Below are 20737 nucleotides of genomic sequence, written 5' to 3'. Positions count from 1 at the left end.
TCAAATGGTAACTTGTTTATAAGTTTATTAATTAACCCTTTTCCTTGAGAGCGATGATGTATAATCATACCTTACTCTGTGAAAGTTAAAATTAGAATGACTTGTTAGCTATATAAGCGCTGTATTTATACCTTTAGCGGCAGTCTAAATCAGGATGCGGTTCAAGGAACAACTTCACAAGCTGCCAGTCGTCAATCTGGACTCGATTGTTGAACAACAAGAGAAGAAAGTGAAGCGTCATGGTAGTTTATTTTCCGGTAGTATTCGAGCTATTTTTTGTGGACCATTAAATTGTGGAAAGACAAATGTACTACTTTCTTTAATTTTACATCCTAATGGTCTTAGATTTGATAATATTTACTTATACTCAAAGTCTTTACATCAACCCAAGTATAAATTCTTGGAACAAGTTGTTAATAATGTTGAAGGAGTAGAGTATTTACCATTTAGTGAGCATGAAGAAGTCATTACTCCTAAAGATGCAAAACGAAATTCAATATTTATATTTGATGATATTGCTTGCGAGAAGCAAGATAATGTAAGGGCATTCTTTTGCATGGGTAGACATGTTGATGTTGATTCTTTTTATCTTTGTCAAACATATGCCCGCATTCCTAAACATTTGGTACGTGATAATGTTAATTTACTAGTTCTTTTTCGTCAAGATGAGAAAAATTTAAGGCATGTTTATGATGATCATGTTAATACTGACATGACATTTAATCAATTTCGAGAACTATGTTCAACATGTTGGAATTCAGACAAGTATGGATTTGTAGTAATTGATAAGGATTCTGATTTAAATGATGGAAGGTATAGAAAAGGATTTGATAGCTTTGTAACACTATAAATATAGGATCATCCCTAAAATATTGTTAGTTCAATATGAAACCTTGTAATAATAACATGTTTCATAAAGAAAAAGAATATCTTCATCAAATTGCTAAAGCTAGCGAGGCAATTAGGCGAAAACATCGTATGTTAAAATTAGGAAAAGAAGAAGCTGAAAATGTGCTGACTGAAACTTTTAAACCGATAGTTCAACCCTTACAAAAAATTATTAACTTGACAGACACTGAACATGAAAATATCAAGATTGAAAAGAAAGAGCAGAAGATGGATGATAGCATATACTTTGAAAGTGAAACTGAAAAATCTCCAGATGATGATAAAATAAGTAATAAATTTCTATACTTATTAAATCATAATAGAAAGCAATGTTTAGATTCAACATACGGCATACGTAAGCTAAGTGATGGATCACTTATGATTGGTGATTCACCAATAACTCTTGAAGATCAGCATGTAAAAATTGGTAATAAACGATATCTTCAAACGCTTGGATTACTTGAACTTTTATTTAAAAGTAAACCTACTACATCGCTTATAAGTGAAGATGATGAAAGAAACTATAAAGAGATTCTGATTGCTACTAATGCACACAAAAAGAAGTATAGTTCCTCTGAATCTATACGTACGGATAAGAGTTACAAGTATTTGAATTTTATATCTCAATTCTTCCCTCAAACAGCTACCAAACGGTCATCTGTAAGCGGTAGTTCATTACCTAAATTTATGATTACAAACAAAAATTTTCAACGAGAATATATCTATTGGGATGATCCAAATGAGTTGATTGACCGTCTTAGACTATTAATGGCTTCTCAAGCTGCTGGAAATCCTAGTCACAATAATGAAATCATGTCTATCATTGAGGAACTACGTGAAGCTAAAATTATATATTAAGATGTGTTTTAGCAAATATCATTCATTTCAACAATGAGCATTGACGTGTTCGGACATCCTCTCAATCAAAGAGGAACAGCAAGACGAGGGCCTCCTGGAGTTGGTTTTAAACTCAATTCTCAAGGAAACTTTGACGTTGAAGGAAGAAAACTCTGTAATCTTGCTAACGCTGAAGAAGAAAACGACGCTGTCAATTTAAAACTTGTACGACATATGATAAAACACGAAGTGCGTTTATTGTATGAAGCTAGTGCCTCACTTAGATCAGAGGTGGACAATAACAACTTATTTCTAAAAGTTCTTGAAGACTCTATTACAGAAAAAATAAAAATTTTTGAAAAAGATATAAATCAAGACTTATCTTATCGAACAGCTGAAATTATTAGTGAATTGGATACTCGCTTAAGTGCTCTTGAGAATGAACAACAAAAAATTAACAGTAGTGAATGAACTTCATACTCAGGCTAGAAAAAATTATCCTCGACGGCGAGTTGAAATGCGTGATATTAATGAGACATGGCAAGCAGATTTAGTAGAAATGATACCTTATTCAAGAATAAATAAAGGTTTCAAGTATTTACTAACAGTTATAGACATATTTTCGAAATATTCTTGGGCTGTTCCAGTAAAAAGTAAAAGTGGAAAAGATGTTTCTCATGCAATGCAATCTATATTTGCTAAAAAACGCATACCAAAAAACTTGCATAGTGACAAAGGAAAAGAGTTCTATAACTCACAATTTGAAGCATTAATGAAAAAGTATAAAATAAATTTTTACTCAACATACAGTAATATGAAGGCTTCTATTGTTGAACGGTTTAATCGAACACTAAAAAGAAAAATGTGGATGCAATTTAGTTTACGAGGAAATTACAAGTGGTATGATATATTGCCTACTCTTAATTCCAACTACAATAATACAAAACATAGAACAATTGGAATGAAGCCTAAAGATGTTACTTCAGAAGACGTTGAAATTTTAAAAGAAAGGATCTCTAAACTGAGAAAAATTCCTTTAAGACGACCAAAGTATACAATTGGTGACAAAGTTCGAGTAAGCAAATATAAAAACGTTTTCGAGAAAGGATATACACCCAATTGGACAACAGAAATATTCACTGTGGATCAAGTTGTATCAACTCAACCAGTGACTTACAAGCTCAAGGATTACCAGGACCAACCCATCAGCGGAGGATTTTATGAAGAGGAACTTCTTAAAGTAAAATATTCAGATATTTATCTTGTGGAAAAAATTCTCAAAACACGTGGAAACAAAGTTCTTGTCAAATGGCTTGGCTTTGATAATTCTCACAATACGTGGGAAGATAAAGCAAATGTATAATCTATTATTCGCAAATCGTCCCCAGTAACTTAACGCAAATGTCAATCAACCAGCAAATCAATCAAAGATTAATGTTAGCGTAGAATTTGCGTTAAGTTACTGGGGGCGATTTGCACACTTAAATTATATAAGTTTTAATCATATGTTATTATGTATATATGAAAGGATTTTTTAAATAAAAAACACATGGAAATTGTATATAATTGTATTATTTATTAACAAACCTTCTATTTTTTTAAATCACATTTTATAAATCATTCGTCGATTGTGGGAATCCTATAATGACCCCATGGAAGAGTGTCAGTACTCTGGGGTAACAAGTACCGTTTATCATCATGCGGACTTAAGGCTACTTTAACTTGTTTGACTGTCTCTAAATTATGTAACCGTGACCTTATATTGTACTGCGTTCTGGTCTGAATTTCAAAATTGTTAAGGCATTGTACATAGTCATCAAATTTTATTGTCTTTTTGACGACTCCTGCTTTAATACCTTTTGCTTTCTTAACGAAATCCTCACCTTCAACGCGTATGCTATACATTTTACTCCGCAAGCCAACAAATTCGGTAACAATTTTACCATTGCATTCGTCCTTCATAAGGCCGAGCACTTTTTTGTTGACTTGCGGCATGTCATACGCGTTGTCTGCGGGAAAATCAGATGTGTCAAACTTGTCAATGTCGTCTTTCATGTCTTTGTATATGTCTTGACATTTCACTTCGTACACTAGACTGTCTGTGTCCGTGTACAACAGTTTACATGCTCCACCATATTTCTGGAGCATGTAACTGTAGTGAAAGTCATAGACTAGCGTTTTCGAGATATCCAACACACTTAAACCCACATAAATCGGTTTATTGAGTAGGATCTCAGTCTTGCGCAGTTCGATGGCCACAAGGTCCTCATCGAAGATCGCTCGACTGTGGAAATTGGGTCGAGAGATGAGGGCTTCGGCACCATACCGACCGTACCAGTGTGTAACCAACTTAATGTCAACATGCTTGCGAACATTTTCCATGGTCTTGCCATACACTGCATTATTCATTAGTTTGAATAAATTCTTTTCGAATTCATTTTTTGCAGTGGTTCGCATGGTAGTGTTAAAATCTATGTAGGGTTTTAACCATTCGGATTGGTTGAATTCAAGCACTCGGTGGATTTTTATGAGTTTCATACCGTTTCCGAGAGCCTGTTTTAATGCACGATAGTGTATAACATACTTCTCTTTAGGCAGGAGAGTTGTAAGTAATTTCTCCTGCCTGGACATGGGGGGTTTTGCATTAGTTGCGCAAAAAGGCATGTCCTTATGAGAATCGTGCAGGCTCTCGGGATACTCGAGATTGACTTCTAAAATGTACCCGACTGAAGAGTCGTCGGGTACGTTAAAGTCAAACGCCTCGTCAGGGTTGGCAATCCACTTAAAACCACCAATTGGAAGTGCTTGTGTCATTGCCCAACCGTACAAATTATTGGCATCGAAATACATAATGTACTTTGGGTCTTGAGATGGATCAAAATGATCCATATAGGAATTGTTCGCTTTAGCATACCGGTTACAACACTGGCTAATGCCGCCTCTGATACCCGACTCAATAAACATCATCATGTCTATGTTGGTTATAAGTTGCAATGCTATGCCCGTATATTTGAGCATAGCATCCCAAGTTAAACCGGGGGTAGTGTAATAGTGTGCTGGATCTAACCCGTACGTTTTTACACACTGTTCGCGAAAGTTTTCAAAGACATCGGCAAGTAATAACACATCAGTTTTCATATAAAGGTGAACGTAATCGTAAAGAGTTTGACAATTAAATTCAGACCAGACTTTTTGCGCATGCTCATATTCATCATCCGTTACACCAGCGTCGTAAAGAGTACTATAAAATCTCTCTTTTGTTGGCAACTCTGTTTCATCGAGTTTACTTCGCGAATCAAAGTACTCGTAGGGGAAGATACCCTTTCGCGTTAACAATTTTATTTGTTCGCGATCCGTCACCGTACTGGCAAATACGGATTCAATAATTTTATATTCGTCAAGGTATGACGCTAGTTTCTCAAGAGATGCTGCCATGAATCGAAATGAGTCAATGAAGCGGAATTTAACCTCACTCCCCTTGATGTTTTTAGTAAAGGAGATATACTTCTCCTTGTTCAAGGGGAGGAGGTCAATTCGACCTTCAAAGCTTGTTGATACAGCATGAATTATAAAGTGTGCGTCATACCCGCTTAAATTGTGAAATACAATGGGGATGAGTTGACACTCTTGATAATTCAAGTTGCACGATTCATGCGCAGCACCTCGGTATTCGCCAGTAAGATAACAGTGATCGCGAACTTTTTTAACACCCGCTGGTATATTCTTCTGACAAATATGGCACACGGTTGCATTCTTAAAATCAGCAATTTGCTGAGGAGTTAAGGCATCCATAGGTATAGGGTTTTTAAATACGTTGTCAATTCTTTCCGCGAATTACCTTAACTCGTCAGCAAACCACTTGGCAGGGTCTAATTCCTGCCTTGGACACGGTACATACATAGACATTGAGTCATCGAAGCTACATTTTACATAATAACCGATACTCAACAATTTATGACGCTGGAATATCTCAGTTTTACTTAAATTGTCTGTATCTTCTTCAGCGGGAAGAAGTAAACTTTCACAGTCGGCGTAGATGACAAAAGGAACTTTCACAATTTACATTGTCATCGCATACACTTTCATCATCATACGAATCTACTACATGCAGTAGATTTACATGTTTCTCTCTCTTCTCTGCGGTCAGATGAAGAGGGTTGACGGAGAAATTGCCATGCCATTTCGTAAGGCCGTAGACATTTACAGATACATTGTTTAACAATTCAAATTTCGCAATACTTTTTAATGTTACAGGGAATTCTATACCCTTAAAATTCAATTCATTTTCGAATTCTTTATAGCTAGAGACACGTTCAGGATGTGATTTGTCATTATGTAAAGCTGACAGTACAGCCCACTTAAAGCACTCTCTGTCTTTGTTTTCAACATTAACACATGCTTGTTTTCGCTTAATTTGTGTAGGTAGATTGATATATGAACTCGCACGCATTGGATTATACTTATTTACATTAATTTCTAATTTCACTATCGACACTAGGTTCCAGTTTGACCCCTTCTCATGGAACTCCTCGACCTTCCTCATGATTGGCTGCTTCATGTTTGATTCAAACCAGTCCTCCAATACGGTCGTCGGGAAGATGCTACTGGATTTGGCTGTGAATGGTATTGGTTGAACCACTTCTTCTTCGTTCTGCACTCTTTTGAAGTTGGCTGTCAAAACACCGTATACAATTATGGGGCCATTTTGTTTTAAAGCACCTTGAATGTGTTCTTTAAATAAAATGGCTGCATCATCCAAAAACGCACTTATGTCTAGGTGTACAATATTTAACACAACATTCGTATACAGTCGACATTCAAATGCACTCTCACATTCAGCCCATCGCACGCGGTTATTAATGTTAGGGTCTTGTAGACCACCGCCCTCTATCGCTTGAGACTCGAACAATACTCGAAATCCCATTATGGATTGCAGAATGTTCTGGCAACGACTTTTCTCATGCGTAAAGTACATGGATTTTAAAAGACTTGTCAGAACTTGTTCGTTGCGAGAACATTCTGCAACCCACCGCGAAACAAAATCGATTTTATTGGCGCCATTGCTTAAACTCGATAACAATTCGAGAGCATCCTTGATGAGTACAATCGTGAACTCACATTCATCAAGGATGGTACCATAATTAGGACGCTTCGCTGGTCCTACGTTACCGGTAAACTTTCGTTTGCCAGGCATTCTCAAAAACAAAAAAATCAATAACACAAAAAAGTATTACTAACAAAAAAATAAGACAAAACAATAATACTAAAAAAACTCAAAACGCACTTACAAAACTAATACACTTAAAAGCTAAATTACAATCTAAGAGAACACAAAAAAAAGAACAATAAAACGCTTACAAACTAAATCCTAATCTAAGTGAACGTAGAAAAAGAACAATACAATAAAAACGCTTACAAAATAAATTCTAATCTAAGAGAACTCAAAAAATAATGATAAGTAAAAGTTGGAATACTGTAATCGGTGTTAGCTTAGCTTTGTCTACTCTGCGTGAGCTCACAGATTACAATGAGAAATTTGCTCTCAAAACTCTCATTTATAGTCTGAAATCCCCACTCTAATACCCAAAAATCCCCACTACTACCTTTGCGCATGCGCAGTAGACTATTTACCCCCACTACTACCTTTAAGCATGCGCAGTAGACTATTTACCCGACTACTATCTTTGCGCATGCGCAGGAGACCATTTACCTTACTCATAGTTTTCACGCATGTGTGATTCCACACTACCTTAATTTTCATCCATTCTACCGCTACTACAACATTCACACATGCATTATATAATTTACCCTAACCTACAATACTAATAAATACACACTTATTTTTTAGAAAATATATCTTATATATTATTATTTAATTATTATTATTATAATTATTAATCACAATTTTAATAACGACGCGTGGACGGCGGCGACGTCGCTCTCGACGACCTCCATGTGGAGGTGTCGGCGCCCGAGGTGACGCTGTTCGCTGATCCTCTGGTGGAGGTGGTGTCTCTGGCCGCTGCCACGGGTACCTCGGAGGCGTTGGAGACCTCAGTCGCGGTGATGGCGTCGGTGATACCTCTCGCGACTCAGGTGGCGTCCCCAGCACCACATAGGGTGGTGGCGTCTCTGGCCGGTGCCACAAGTACCGCGGAGGCTTTGGAGACCTGGGCCGCGGTGATGGTGTCGGTGATGCCTCTCGCGACTCAGGTGGCGTCCCCAGCACCACATAGGGTGGTGGAGTCTCTGGCCGGTGCCACAAGTACCGCGGAGGCGTTGAAGACCTGGGCCGCGGTGATGGTGTACCTGGAAGTGGCACCTCTTGACCCGGGTGCTGCAACTAAAATATATTATATTAGTACAATTTAATTATTACTCATTACTTACTTAATTATTAATACTTACATTGTACTGCGACACCATCCTCATCAGGCAGTTGAAGCACTCGCACCGCTGGTTTTCCATGTCGACCGCCTGCTGCTGTGCTGCGAGCTGAATGAGCTCTCTGCCGTGTGCTAGCTACCCTCGTAGGGTTCCCCCCACCAAGCGGTTCCCCCACTCGCGCTCTCCCCACCGTGCACTCTTACGAACGCGCTAGGTGGCCGTTAAGGTTAACTAATAAGATAGTTATCACCCGTCGGTAAAGCGCGAAATTTGAATTAAGATAAATTTTTTATTTCATATTGTGAGTGAAAATAATTATAATAATTAATATGTATTACAATAGATAATAATTTTTTATATGAACAATATTTTTTAAATTAAATTAAAGTTTAGCTTAAATTCAGCAAACTAATTAGAAACATGTTTAGTTTTGAAAAATTATTTCCGATTAAAAATTCATTTAATTTTTTATTATAAGTTATTGTATGTGTAGTGTAAAATAAAACATCTTTTAAAAAATAAATAAATATTTATTTTACAATAAATTTCTATTTAATGTATATACATTTATACAGATATAAATAATTATAAACATTGTACATTTATTATTAAAAGTTTAATAAACATTCCTAATAAACCATTTATTTCACTATAAATAATAAAAGTTTGAAAATAAAATTTTTTTTGAAAAAGCATGAAAAAAAACATTTGTTAACATGCGATAAACGAAAAAGAATTTTTTTAAAGAAAAAAACATGAAAAAACTGTCGGTTATAAAGTAAAAATAAAGATTTTTGTTTTATAAACAAAATATGAAAAAAAATTTGTTAATAAAAGTATAAACGAAAAAGAATTTTTTTAAAGAAAAAAACATGAAAAAACTGTCGGTTATAAAGTAAAAATAAAGATTTTTGTTTTATAAACAAAATATGAAAAAAAATTTGTTAATAAAAGTATAAACGAAAAAGAATTTTTTTAAGAAAAAAACATGAAAAAACTGTCGGTTATAAAGTAAAAATAAAGATTTTTGTTTTATAAACAAAATATGAAAAAAAAGTTGTTAATAAAAGTATAAACGAAAAAGAATTTTTTTAAGAAAAATAGCATGAAAAAACTGTCGGTTATAAAGTAAAAATAAAGATTTTTGTTTTATAAACAAAATATGAAAAAAAAATTTGTTAATAAAAGTATAAACGAAAAAGAATTTTTTTAAGAAAAAAACATGAAAAACTGTCAGTTATAAAGTAAAAATAAAAAATTTTTGTTTTATAAACAAAATATGAAAAAATGTTTGTTAATAAAAGTATAAACGAAAAAGAATTTTTTTAAGAAAAAAGCATGAAAAACTGTCAGTTATAAAGTAAAAATAAAAAATTTTTGTTTTATAAACAAAATATGAAAAAATGTTTGTTAATAAAAGTATAAACGAAAAAAGAATTTTTTTTAAGAAAAAAAGCATGAAAAAACTGTTAATTATAAAACAAAAATTTTTTATATAAACAAAATGCAATGCAATTCAATGCATCTTGTCGAAACTTGTGATTCTTTTTTTTGGTAAATTTTTTAAAACATTTTGATGTATCGCAGAACATAAGTTTTCCTTAGGTTCCCTTTGCTTATTGCGTCTTTTTATTGTATGCGGTTCAACAATTTCAGTTTTCCGCTTCTTTTTTCTCTCTTCTGCTAGCCTCAATCTTATTCTTTCAGCGGTTGTGAGGCCATCGGTGGGCTCCTTCCGTGGTGGACTTTTTTGAAATTCTTTTTCTGGCCTTATTGGACGGTTATATTCTGAGCTATGCGATTTTGGTATTGTGTTTGACCTTTTTATCGGTTTATCTGGATTCTGATTAGTAGCTGCTAGCTGTCTTTGACATCTGAAGATTTTTTGAATGTTTGGATTGCAGTTTTTATGCTCAAAATCTGTTTGAAATAGTCCAGGTATCCTTGGATCATACTCCATGTCTTCAATATTTTTAAATAATTTATTAAAAATATCATTCTGTTTCAAAAGGTTAATCTGATTGAGTAGATTTCCATTCCTTTCATCCATCTAAAAAGTTATTAATCAATTAATATATTACTTCATATGAATTGATAAGTGTTAGCTTGCGTAGAAATTAATTTTATAAATATTTAATTTTAGTCTTTTACTTATTACGTTAATAAGTAAAAGTAGACCAATTACATCATGTTTTAAACAAATAATAATATAGAATAATTTAGAAGCATTGATATAATTGAAAAAAATATTTATAACACATATATTGTATACATGAAGGGTGCGCTAAAATAAAGTATTAAACGCTAACACGACACTTCAACTTTTAGAGACAAATATCAGTAATTAATATTAGTTTATTAATAATAAAAATTGTAATTATTATAAAGTTTAACTAAGTAAGAATTTCTTACTGATTTAAACATATATTGTAGAGAAAAGGATATATAACGTCAAATTTGATGTGAATCTAACCTATGAAAAATTTGACGTTTAATGCTTTGTTTTAGCGCACCCTTCAAATATCTTAAATAAATCAACTTTGATTTTAAAATAAAATATAGTCTAAATTTATATTTTTTCTCTTAAATATTAATTTGAAGTTAAAAAAGATGTAAATAAACATACCATTTCCTTTTTGTCACTGTGTACATTTTCCACTCCTTGCTCTTTTTCCACTTCTAACGTATTTTTATTTACATTATTGTTAGTTTCCTAGATAATAAACAACGTTATTTATTTTATTATTACAAATATTCTTTACATAATCCTCTTTTAAGAGAAAAATAAAAATTTAATTAGGTTATGTTTAGATTTAATTTAAATTGAAAATTTGTTTTTTTTGGTTATGTTTAGATTTAATTGAAAATTGAAAAATTGTTTAGGTGAATTTTAATGCTGATTCACCTTATATTTTTTCTCTTAAATATTAATTTGAAGTTAAAAAAGTTGTAAACAAACATACCATTTCTTTTTTGTCGCTGATCACATTTTCCACTTCTTGCTCTTTTTCCATTTCTTGCTCTTTTTCCATTTCTAGCGTATTTTTTTTACATTATTGTTAGTTTCCTAGATAATAAACAACGTTATTTATTTTATTATTACAAATATTCTTTACATAATCCTCTTTTAAGAGAAAAATAAAAATTTAATTAGGTTATGTTTAGATTTAATTTAAATTGAAAATTTGTTTTTTTTGGTTATGTTTAGATTTAATTGAAAATTGAAAAATTGTTTAGGTGAATTTTAATGCTGATTCACCTTATATTTTTTCTCTTAAATATTAATTTGAAGTTAAAAAAGTTGTAAACAAACATACCATTTCTTTTTTGTCGCTGGTCACATTTTCCACTTCTTGCTCTTTTTCCATTTCTAGCGTATTTTTTTTACATTATTGTTAGTTTCGTAGATAATAAACAACGTTATTTATTTTATTATTACAAATATTCTTTACATAATCCTATTTTTAAGAGAAAAATATAAATTTAATTAACATGAACACTTACCATTGTTTTGGTTCCTTTAAACACTACACAAAGTTGTCTGCTAACACTAGCTCATCAGAAGTTTAAATAGTAAAATAATATAAGAATGATTTAAAATTAATTTATAAATAAATTAAATGTTTATAAATAATGTGAAAGGCGGGATAATTTGAAAATAATTTATTAATACGGGAATTACAAAATTTATTCTACGTTTATTGTAAACATGACTTCATGTGTTTTAAGAAGGCGCGAAAATCGTTCAAATTTAAAATTAAGTTTTTATTAGGTTAATGCCATAAATAGAAATCCTTCATAAATAACTTAGGTTTTTAAATTCCATATTGTTAATTATACAGAAAATAGTGGTATAATTAGTAAATATGTTGTTAATAATCATATTTGTAGAGTTTTGACAAATAATATAATTTTTATAAATAAGAGAAACTGGTATTTAATAATAGAATTTTCAATAGTAGAAACTGAAGTATCTTTAATGTTTATTAATAAACTAACAATTGTTAAAAAGTAATATGTACTTATCAAGGAACATAAATGTATAATATATACTTACCTTTGCTTATAAACAAGAGAAACTAATTGACGATACTGTTTTTTTAAATGATAAATATAAATTTAATAAATTCACAATTCTTAATACATAACTATAGTAATAAAAATCACTTTTATTAATAAACATCTAATAACAATGTGAACATATTAGTGATAATAACTACTTATTAAAAATAATAAGAAACAATACAATAGAATAATTTTAATAAAGTAGTAAAAATATATAATTAAATTAATAATAATAATATTAATAATTATAAATTAATTAAAGAGGTTATAGATAATAAAATAGATTTTAACAACATTTAGTAGCGCCATCTATTGAGTCTTTGGTAAACTCAGTAGTGTAAACAATATGGCGTCATTTTTTGCGCGCGAAATTTAAAATAATTCAAGCGACTAGGCTGCTAATTTTTTGTACCGCCATCTGTTGGACAGTGAGTAAGCTTCCACTGTCGGTAAAACAGTTTACCCGCGAAAGGCAGTTTAGTTTCAAGAAAATGGCGTCCAAGCAATTTTAAATTATTTAATAAAATCCAAATCTCCCGCCAACAGCTCCGTCGGTAAAACAGATTTCTACATTGACAACCGGGTTTGATTTAATGACAGATACCTACCCCACTGACTGTTGGCAATGTAGGAATCTGCATTACCGACCGAGGGTACTTAGCCGAGATCAGAACCTGGAGTCGTATCGGCTTTGCTATACTACTCAAAGAATATATATTGATTGCTTTTTTTAGCATTCTATTCTTATTTTCATTACAAATTAATAAATTTCACACACTATTTCAACTGTCACATTAGCACTTTTACACTTTACACATTAATATTTAATTATTTACAACATAATTTACCCTAAATGTTGGATAAATTTACACTTTAATACTCCATTTATTATTTTCAATAGTTTATTTCAACATTCTATGCTTTTTTATTGAATTTTTCGACCAATTACCGAACGTATACCGAACGTCTACCGAATTCAGTAGATATTCAGTGAAACCCGCCCGCCAGGGTAATCATACATTTGATTGGTAGGTATTACAATTTTTTAAAGCTCACCCTTCGTACAAAAATCAACTCTTACCTGTTTATAAAAAGCACAAACAGTTTAGCTCATTCACAGCGCGGGTCTATTATGCTAATATTGTAAATTCTACTCAAATTTTATATCAACTAATTGTAAATTTGAGTCACTAAACTGTTTAATTAATATCGTTTTTATGTATATTTAAACAAATTATTATTATTTATTACCCAGGTAGAAAAATTTAATGGAAGCCTAGATATATGCTAGCGCCACCACTGGAATTTGCATGGCAGTTTATCTCGCCGACGTCTTCTAGCGCCTTGAATGGCGCGAGCACTTTCCGCTAGAATGCAACATAACCACAAATTTCTGTTGCATATAAACTGTCAAAGGTGTTTGCTTTTATTTTTAAAGTAAAAGTAAATGTTTGCTTGTAGAATATTGTGGCATTTAAAAACAATAATAGTAAAGGATTCTAAGTATTTATATAATTGTAATTGTATTAAATTTAAATATAAATTAATATTGCATTATAAATTTCTTGTTCATTCGTTAATTTATACACTTATTTATAAAAGAATTTTTAGTATATGAAGCTTTATTCAACCTCCAAGAAAATTTTTTAATATATTTTAAGTAATTAATCTAACGATTTATCACCAAGAATAACAATAAATACTTTTTGATGAACTAAATATATTATTAATTTCTCTCTATTCGAATTAGAAAACATAACCTCAAACTAGATTTATTTTTTCTTTATTTTTAATTGACCTGACAGAAAAGATTTACTGATTTTAAATAGGAACTTAATTTTTTCAATTATTATTATTATTATTATTATTATTATAATTATAAAAGAATTGGTTAATTTCAAAAATTTTAATTTCAATGTTTAACATGTGTAACTATTTTTGACACTGTTACTGTGAAGAAATAAATAATTTTTTATGGAAATTTAATAATAATTTATTCTTAATATTTCCATATTTAAAAACAATTTTATACAGCAAATAATGATCAAAATTTTGATTAGGCTTGGGATTAAGAATAGGTTACCGTTTTCTGAATTAAAATCTATTACCATAACTTTAACTCTCTGCTGATGCTAACTTATCCCCACTCTATCGCCAAGGAACGTAACTCCCATAGTCCCCACCAGGCGTCCAGAATGACGATTTTTGACGATAACGGTCGTTAGCATCAGCAGAGAGTTAAACGAAATGTGTATTTATCTTCAAATACGTTTGAATTTCATTGCAGGCAGATAATTAGTAAATGTTTTTTATATGTACACAATTTTTTTAATTATATTTGTCAAAAGAAATGACATAAGAATCATCTTTTAATTCGCGAAATAAAGTTTTGGCAGGTGAGGTTATGTTCATTCTAGCACTGCGAGCAGAATGCGAGAAAGGCGCTAGAATAAAAAAGTGTTTTAAATGCTTTCAGCGCCACTACAGCGCAATGGAACGCAAGAGTGGCACCATGCTAGCGCCACCAAATTTTTCTACTAGGGTAATTATTTTAGTTCAACAATAGAAATTTAGTTTTATATAATTTTGTATTATTTGCATTACTTCTATAACTGAAAGAAGAAATTTTTTAACTTATAGAAATAATATATTCAATTTTATAAGAAATTACTGTTACTTTTTAAAATTATGCATAATTAACTATTAATTTTGAATCATGGGGGGAGATTGGGGCGAAAGGTTAAGTGTATTTTTACATGTTTCCAAAAAAGGACAAAACATGTAGGGGAGAGTGGGGCAAGACGGGGTATCGGGTACCCTAGTATAAATTTGTCCTAGTTATTCTAAAGGAACTGTCCAGTCGCGCTTGAAATTGTCTAGTTACTTTACAAGCCAACTGGCTAATAACTCAAATGGAGTGTCACGCTTTTTTCATCAAGTTATTATCTAGCCCAACTTTATAAATTCTGGTCAACGGTTCTGTAGAAAAACTAGACAAATTAATTCTTTAAAAATACTGAAAATTTGTTTAATATTAAGATTTACTGTAGTTAACACATTTATTTCATGCAATTAATATAAAATTTCTATTTAGCACCAAAGAAATTCAATAAAAAATATTTTTGGAAAATTTCTGTATATCCATTATAATATATACATAATAAATGGAATAGAATAAAAAATTATATATTATAAATTATATAATACCATCAAGGTCTGATTTTGAATGAGAGAGAAAGAGTACTTAGGTATGAATAAAGTTTTCAGCAAAATACCCTTTTTGTAATACTTATATAAAAAGCAAACAATTTAAAAATTGACTAAGTTTGCCATAAACTTTTTATAAGAAAAAGAAATCTGAACTCATTTTTGCTGTTTTACAGCCAAAGAAAAGATACATTTCTCTCAAAACCAACTAGATTTTTTATATGCTTCAAATAAATTTTATTTGGTTTAAATTCAATTTTATTTGGTTCAAATAAAAGTTAAATTCGCGAAGATTAAACATTTTTATTTAAAGCAAATAAATAACTTTGTTGCTTCTGAGACAAATATACGTTTATTTAACTCTGATAAAATATATGAGCGGATGGGAAGAAAAACACCTTCGCCCAGCGCTCGACCGAAAGAGATAGTTCTAGTCAGGTATCAGTGTATGGCCCACAGGCGCTCACTGGTACCTGCCTGATATTATCCCTTATTATATCAGTACTGACGACAGTCTTGATTTATTTTTATATACAGACTGTGCCGATGTTCGTCACATCATTGGCAATCTTTTGCCATTAAAGATTCCCGTGTAGAAATTGCCTTAAGTAAATTCTATTTGTGGTTTGGCCCTGATCAGGATTTACTTATCACAGCCATTCCTCAGGGCCTGATCAGGTTCCAGATTACTTCGAAAAAGCCACATTCAATTATTTAAAATTCATTTTACGTCAGTTTCAACGAAAAAGAAACAGTTCGAATGAAAATAAATAATAATTAATTAAAATGAATTTGAAGAAATGTTCCAAAATGTTCCAAATTCTGATGAAACTAAAAAAAAATGTTTTTCTAAATCTGAAGGTACGGATATAATATTCTATCTCTAAACAATAAAAAAATATAACTTGACATTTTGTTGAAAAATTGTAATTAATTAAAAAAATTATTTTTTTCCTTTTTAAAAAAAATTCAGAATTTTTTACAAAATTATTATTTGAAAATAGAAATGATGCAAATAATTTTCTTTTTTTGCTGAAAGGACCCCGCACAAAATACATTGAAAAAAAGTTTCAGTCAAATTTGTTTAAACTCTGTAGTTTTGTAGCTGATAATCTCCTGAACAAAAAATGCTAATGGCAAAACTCCCAAAAATCAATACATAGTATTTTAGCTACATGCTGTTGAGCCATAAAAAATAGGTCAAAAATAGCAAAGCTTGCTCAAGGCTTGGGAAGGCTTGGTAATGGCTCAAGGCTCGATTATGGCTCATAGCTTGATTATGACTCAAAGCTTGATTATGGCTCGAGGCTTGATTATGGATCAAGACTTGATTTTGGCTTAAGGCTTGATTATGGCTCAAGGCCATAATCAAAAATAGCAAAGCTTACTCAAGGCTTGGGAAGGCTTGGTAATGGCTCAAGGATCGATTATGACTCAAAGCTTGATTATAACTCAAAGCTTGATTATGGATCAAGGCTTGGTAATGGCTACAGGCTTGATTATTACTCAAAGCTTGATTATGGATCAAGACTTGATCGTGAATCAAAGCTTGATTATGGATCGAGGATTGGTAATGGCTCAAGGCTTGATTATGACATAAATCTTGATCATGGATCAAGGCTTGGTAATGGTTCAAGGCTCGATTATGGCTCAAGGCTTGATCTTGATAATGACTTAAAGCTGATTATGGATCAAGACTTGATTTTGGCTCAAGACTTGATCGTGAATCAAAGCTTGATTATGGATCGAGGATTGGTAATAGCTCAAGGCTTGATTATGACATAAATCTTGATCATGGATCAAGGCTTGGTAATGGTTCAAGGCTCGATTATGGCTCAAGGCTTGATCTTGATAATGACTTAAAGCTGATTATGGATCAAGGCTTGATCATAACTAAAAGCCATCATCGTGCCTTGATCCATAATCAAGCTTTTAGGTATGATCAAGCCTTGAAGTATAACCAAGCCTTGAGCCATGATCAAGTCTTGAGCCATAATCAAGCCTTCTGCAATAATCAAGCCTTGAGCCACAATCGAACCTTAAGCTATAATCAAGATGATTTGTGTGATAATCAAGCCGTTAGCCATAATCGTGCCTTGAGCCTCTACCAATCCTCGATCCATAATCAAGCCTTGAGCTATAATCAAGCCTTGAGCCATGATCAAGCTATGAGCCATAATCGAGCCTTGAGCCATTACCAAGCCTTCCCAAGCCTTGAGCAAGCTTTGCTATTTTTGACCTATTTTTTATGGCTCAACAGCATGTAGCTAAATACTATTGATTTCTGGGAGTGTTGCCATTAGCATTTTTTGTTCAGGAGATTATCAGCTACAAAACTACAGAGTTTAAACAAATTTGACCGAAACTTTTTTTCAATGTATTTTTTGCGGGGTCCTTTGCATAATTCTCTATATTTCTTTAGAAATAAAGAGAACAAAATCTGCATAATTTCGATTTGTCGCAATCATTTTAACTTTTTAACAAAATTTTAGTTTTTTATTGAAAAGAAATAAAACAATTTGTATATTAAAATTAACCTTCCATTTTCACATGAAATGATAGAAATAGATTTTACTGCAGATAAAATAAGCTAATTTATTATAAGTATACTTATAAAATACCAAATCAGGTTGTGATCAGGGCCTTATAAGGCCCTGATGTGGCATTTTTTTTAAACACTACTTTAGGATCTGATCAGAAAAAGTGTTTCATTTCCAAATCAGGGCCGTATTTAACCTGATCAGGGCCGGATCACTACCACGTTTCAATTTCTACACGGGTTAATCAACTTTGCCATGATCGTGCCAGTATTGGGACAAAAATCGGCCCAGTCTTGGGAAATTTGAATATCTGACCATCGGCTCCATCACTGACCCAGCATTGGGACTTTTTGAACACCAGTAATGGCCCAGTAACGACTGCCAATTCTCGGCAGACATTACTGCACTAATGATGGACCGTTTTTGGAGTCTTGGCATTTCTCACTCATCGCACTATCTACTATTTTAATAAAATTTCACAAAAGAATTCAATTATTAAAAAACAAGTTTAATAAAATTCTTTACAAAAACTTCAATTATTCTCATAAATATTAACATTTTCAGACATTTTTAATTATTTAAAATACAATTTTCATAACATTTTTTGAAAATTTAAAATAAATTCCTGAAAGAATGCAATTATTATTTAAATTTAGTAAAATATTTTATAAACATTCAATTTTAAGTTATAATTATTTATCTTTGTATTTAAATAATTTAATTCTCCTAGAATTTTGTATAACAAGAATTGAATTAAGAAAAAATTGTAGATAAAAATTGAATATTAGAAGCGTTATAATTATAATATATGAATTTTAAGAAATAATTAAATTTCAAAAGATTTTTAAATGGTTTGCCTTTGAAAACTTTAATTTTTGTCAAACTTTATTTTTGTCAATTTAAACATTTAACATAAAAAATTAATGATTTATTATTTTCCAAAAGTTAGGACAGCAGGACAAGAACATTAAACATAAAAAAATTTTCAGCAAGCGTACATTATTAGGCACGGTCGTGCTTTAAAATTATGTTTCACTTTTTTGGGTTTTTTCGTGGCTTTTTGGTCATCTAATTCCTGCCAGTTTCCAAGGCGAAAAGCTAAACATGTGTAGTGACCAATTTTTTCCTTTTCATTGCTCCTCCTTGTCACTGCAGCACCTGGATAGTATTGCACTACACCCTGCAATGTGAATGTCTTTCCACATATCTCTAGGTTTTTCGGCAAAAGATGGAGAGAAATTTGCGGCTCTAATGCCTCTCTCCCTTCCGGTGTCACTTCTAGTAGAAAAAATGGGCCTTGAAAGAAAAAATATTTATCATAAAAGTGTTCTATAGGGCAATGTCAGGGATTTTTCTTAAAAGTACTAAAAAGAATTAAATTTTTAGAGTTCATAAAAAAATTCAGAATTTTTGTCTATTTTGTTTGCCACATAAAATATGAAATCACAACCAATTCAACTCTCTATATTTGAATCAGTTAAAAATAACTGATTTAAAAGCAAAAAAGCAGTCATTGATTGACAGTTAAAACCACGATTTTTAACTGATTCAAATTAAGAGAGAAATACAATACTTTCAATTTTTTCTATTTCCGACAAATAATTTATTTTTAAATAAACTTAATTTTTTACGACCTACCTTAATATAACTAATTATTTATAAATTATTGAATTAATAATTGTACTTAAATATTTCAAATTCAATAGGTTTTAATTTGAATTTTCATAAAATCTGAATTTTGAAGGAATTTAATTAGAAATTTTTAAGAATTTAGTTTTTTTAAACATTTTAATAATTCAAATTCTTTTGAAATTATTATACAAGATTTTTAGTTAAAAATACAAAAAATTGAATTTTGAAAAGTTACAAATGATTGCGGAAATTCAATTATTTTAAAAAGTAATAATTAATTCGCAGAAATTCAATTATATTCAGAAATCTTAATAAAATTCTTGGCAAAAATTCAATTCTTGCGATAAATGTTATTAAAATCTCTAAAAGTAATTGAAGATCTGCAAAGAATCGAGAAATCAGGAAAAAGTCAGGAAGAAACAAAATTACATTCTTGTTGCAATCCTGTAAAAATTAAAATAAAAAACTTTTTGTAAAGTCTTTAGCTGACGTAGGGTGGGCGAATCTTTATAGGTGGCACTATATATAACCATTTTTAAAAACATTATCAAATTTTTTACCTGCTTTAGTAATAAGACTTGTTTGCACACCACCACATCGACCTCTTGAACAGGCTTTAGATGGAAGTACGATTCTCTCCAGAAATTTGTTATTTAAATTGTCCGTTTCGAAAAAAAAAGTTCGATTGATTTCAATTACAATTCTGGTTAAAGTTTTTTTACATCCCTGAGTACAAGAAATGGTTTCTTCTAACCCGTCTAAATCCCTAAGCAGTCGTCGACAGAGTGAAGGAGCATTCGACACACAATTCATGAAAATGCACTCATCAGTGCTTCGGTAATTGTCAGTATCTTTTTCATTAAAAAAGATGGGATGCAAAATTTTTGCTCTCATCCGATAGATGGTACTCTCAATTTCGTTTTGAGATAATTTTTGAACTATCTCAAAAATTAGTTTCGAATTTGCCAGTTTATCGACTTCGCTGGCAAAATTCTTGTTGTCGAAATAAACGACAAGCAAAAGTTGGATGATGCTGTCGAAAGCACAAGTATTTGCTAAAGAAATTTTTCTATTTTCCAATGTCGTTGCCTTCAATGAGAGATCGTTCCCATTTTTTAAAACAGGAATTTTTTGTAGTTTTTCGTAAAATAGAAAGTTATTGTCAAAATAATCAATGCCCC

General features: G+C 31.3%; 3 protein-coding genes across 3 annotated transcripts; 1 reads left to right on the top strand and 2 right to left on the bottom strand.

Moving 5' to 3' along the window:
* Nucleotides 1-885: 885 nt before the first annotated feature.
* Nucleotides 886-1746, top strand: LOC122501861. Its single transcript, XM_043611625.1, has one exon. It carries the CDS (start codon nucleotides 886-888, stop codon nucleotides 1744-1746), a length of 861 nt encoding a protein of 286 aa, XP_043467560.1.
* Nucleotides 1747-3342: 1596 nt separating this feature from the next.
* LOC122501860 lies at nucleotides 3343-5517 on the bottom strand. The gene has a single exon (XM_043611624.1). It carries the CDS (start codon nucleotides 5515-5517, stop codon nucleotides 3343-3345), a length of 2175 nt encoding a protein of 724 aa, XP_043467559.1.
* A 1516-nt stretch (nucleotides 5518-7033) lies between these two features.
* On the bottom strand, nucleotides 7034-8193 carry LOC122501859 (extensin-like). The gene is made up of 3 exons (XM_043611622.1): nucleotides 8134-8193; nucleotides 7628-8068; nucleotides 7034-7045 (listed from the first exon to the last, which is right to left on the bottom strand). Exons 1-3 carry the CDS (start codon nucleotides 8191-8193, stop codon nucleotides 7034-7036), a joined length of 513 nt encoding a protein of 170 aa, XP_043467557.1.
* Nucleotides 8194-20737: the final 12544 nt, after the last annotated feature.

Source organism: Leptopilina heterotoma, unplaced genomic scaffold (assembly GCF_015476425.1).
Source record: "Leptopilina heterotoma isolate Lh14 unplaced genomic scaffold, ASM1547642v1 Lhet_217, whole genome shotgun sequence".
Taxonomy (NCBI): domain Eukaryota; kingdom Metazoa; phylum Arthropoda; class Insecta; order Hymenoptera; family Figitidae; genus Leptopilina; species Leptopilina heterotoma.
The sequence above is the reverse complement of the archived record's forward strand: the minus strand, read 5'-3'. Positions and strand labels throughout refer to the sequence as shown.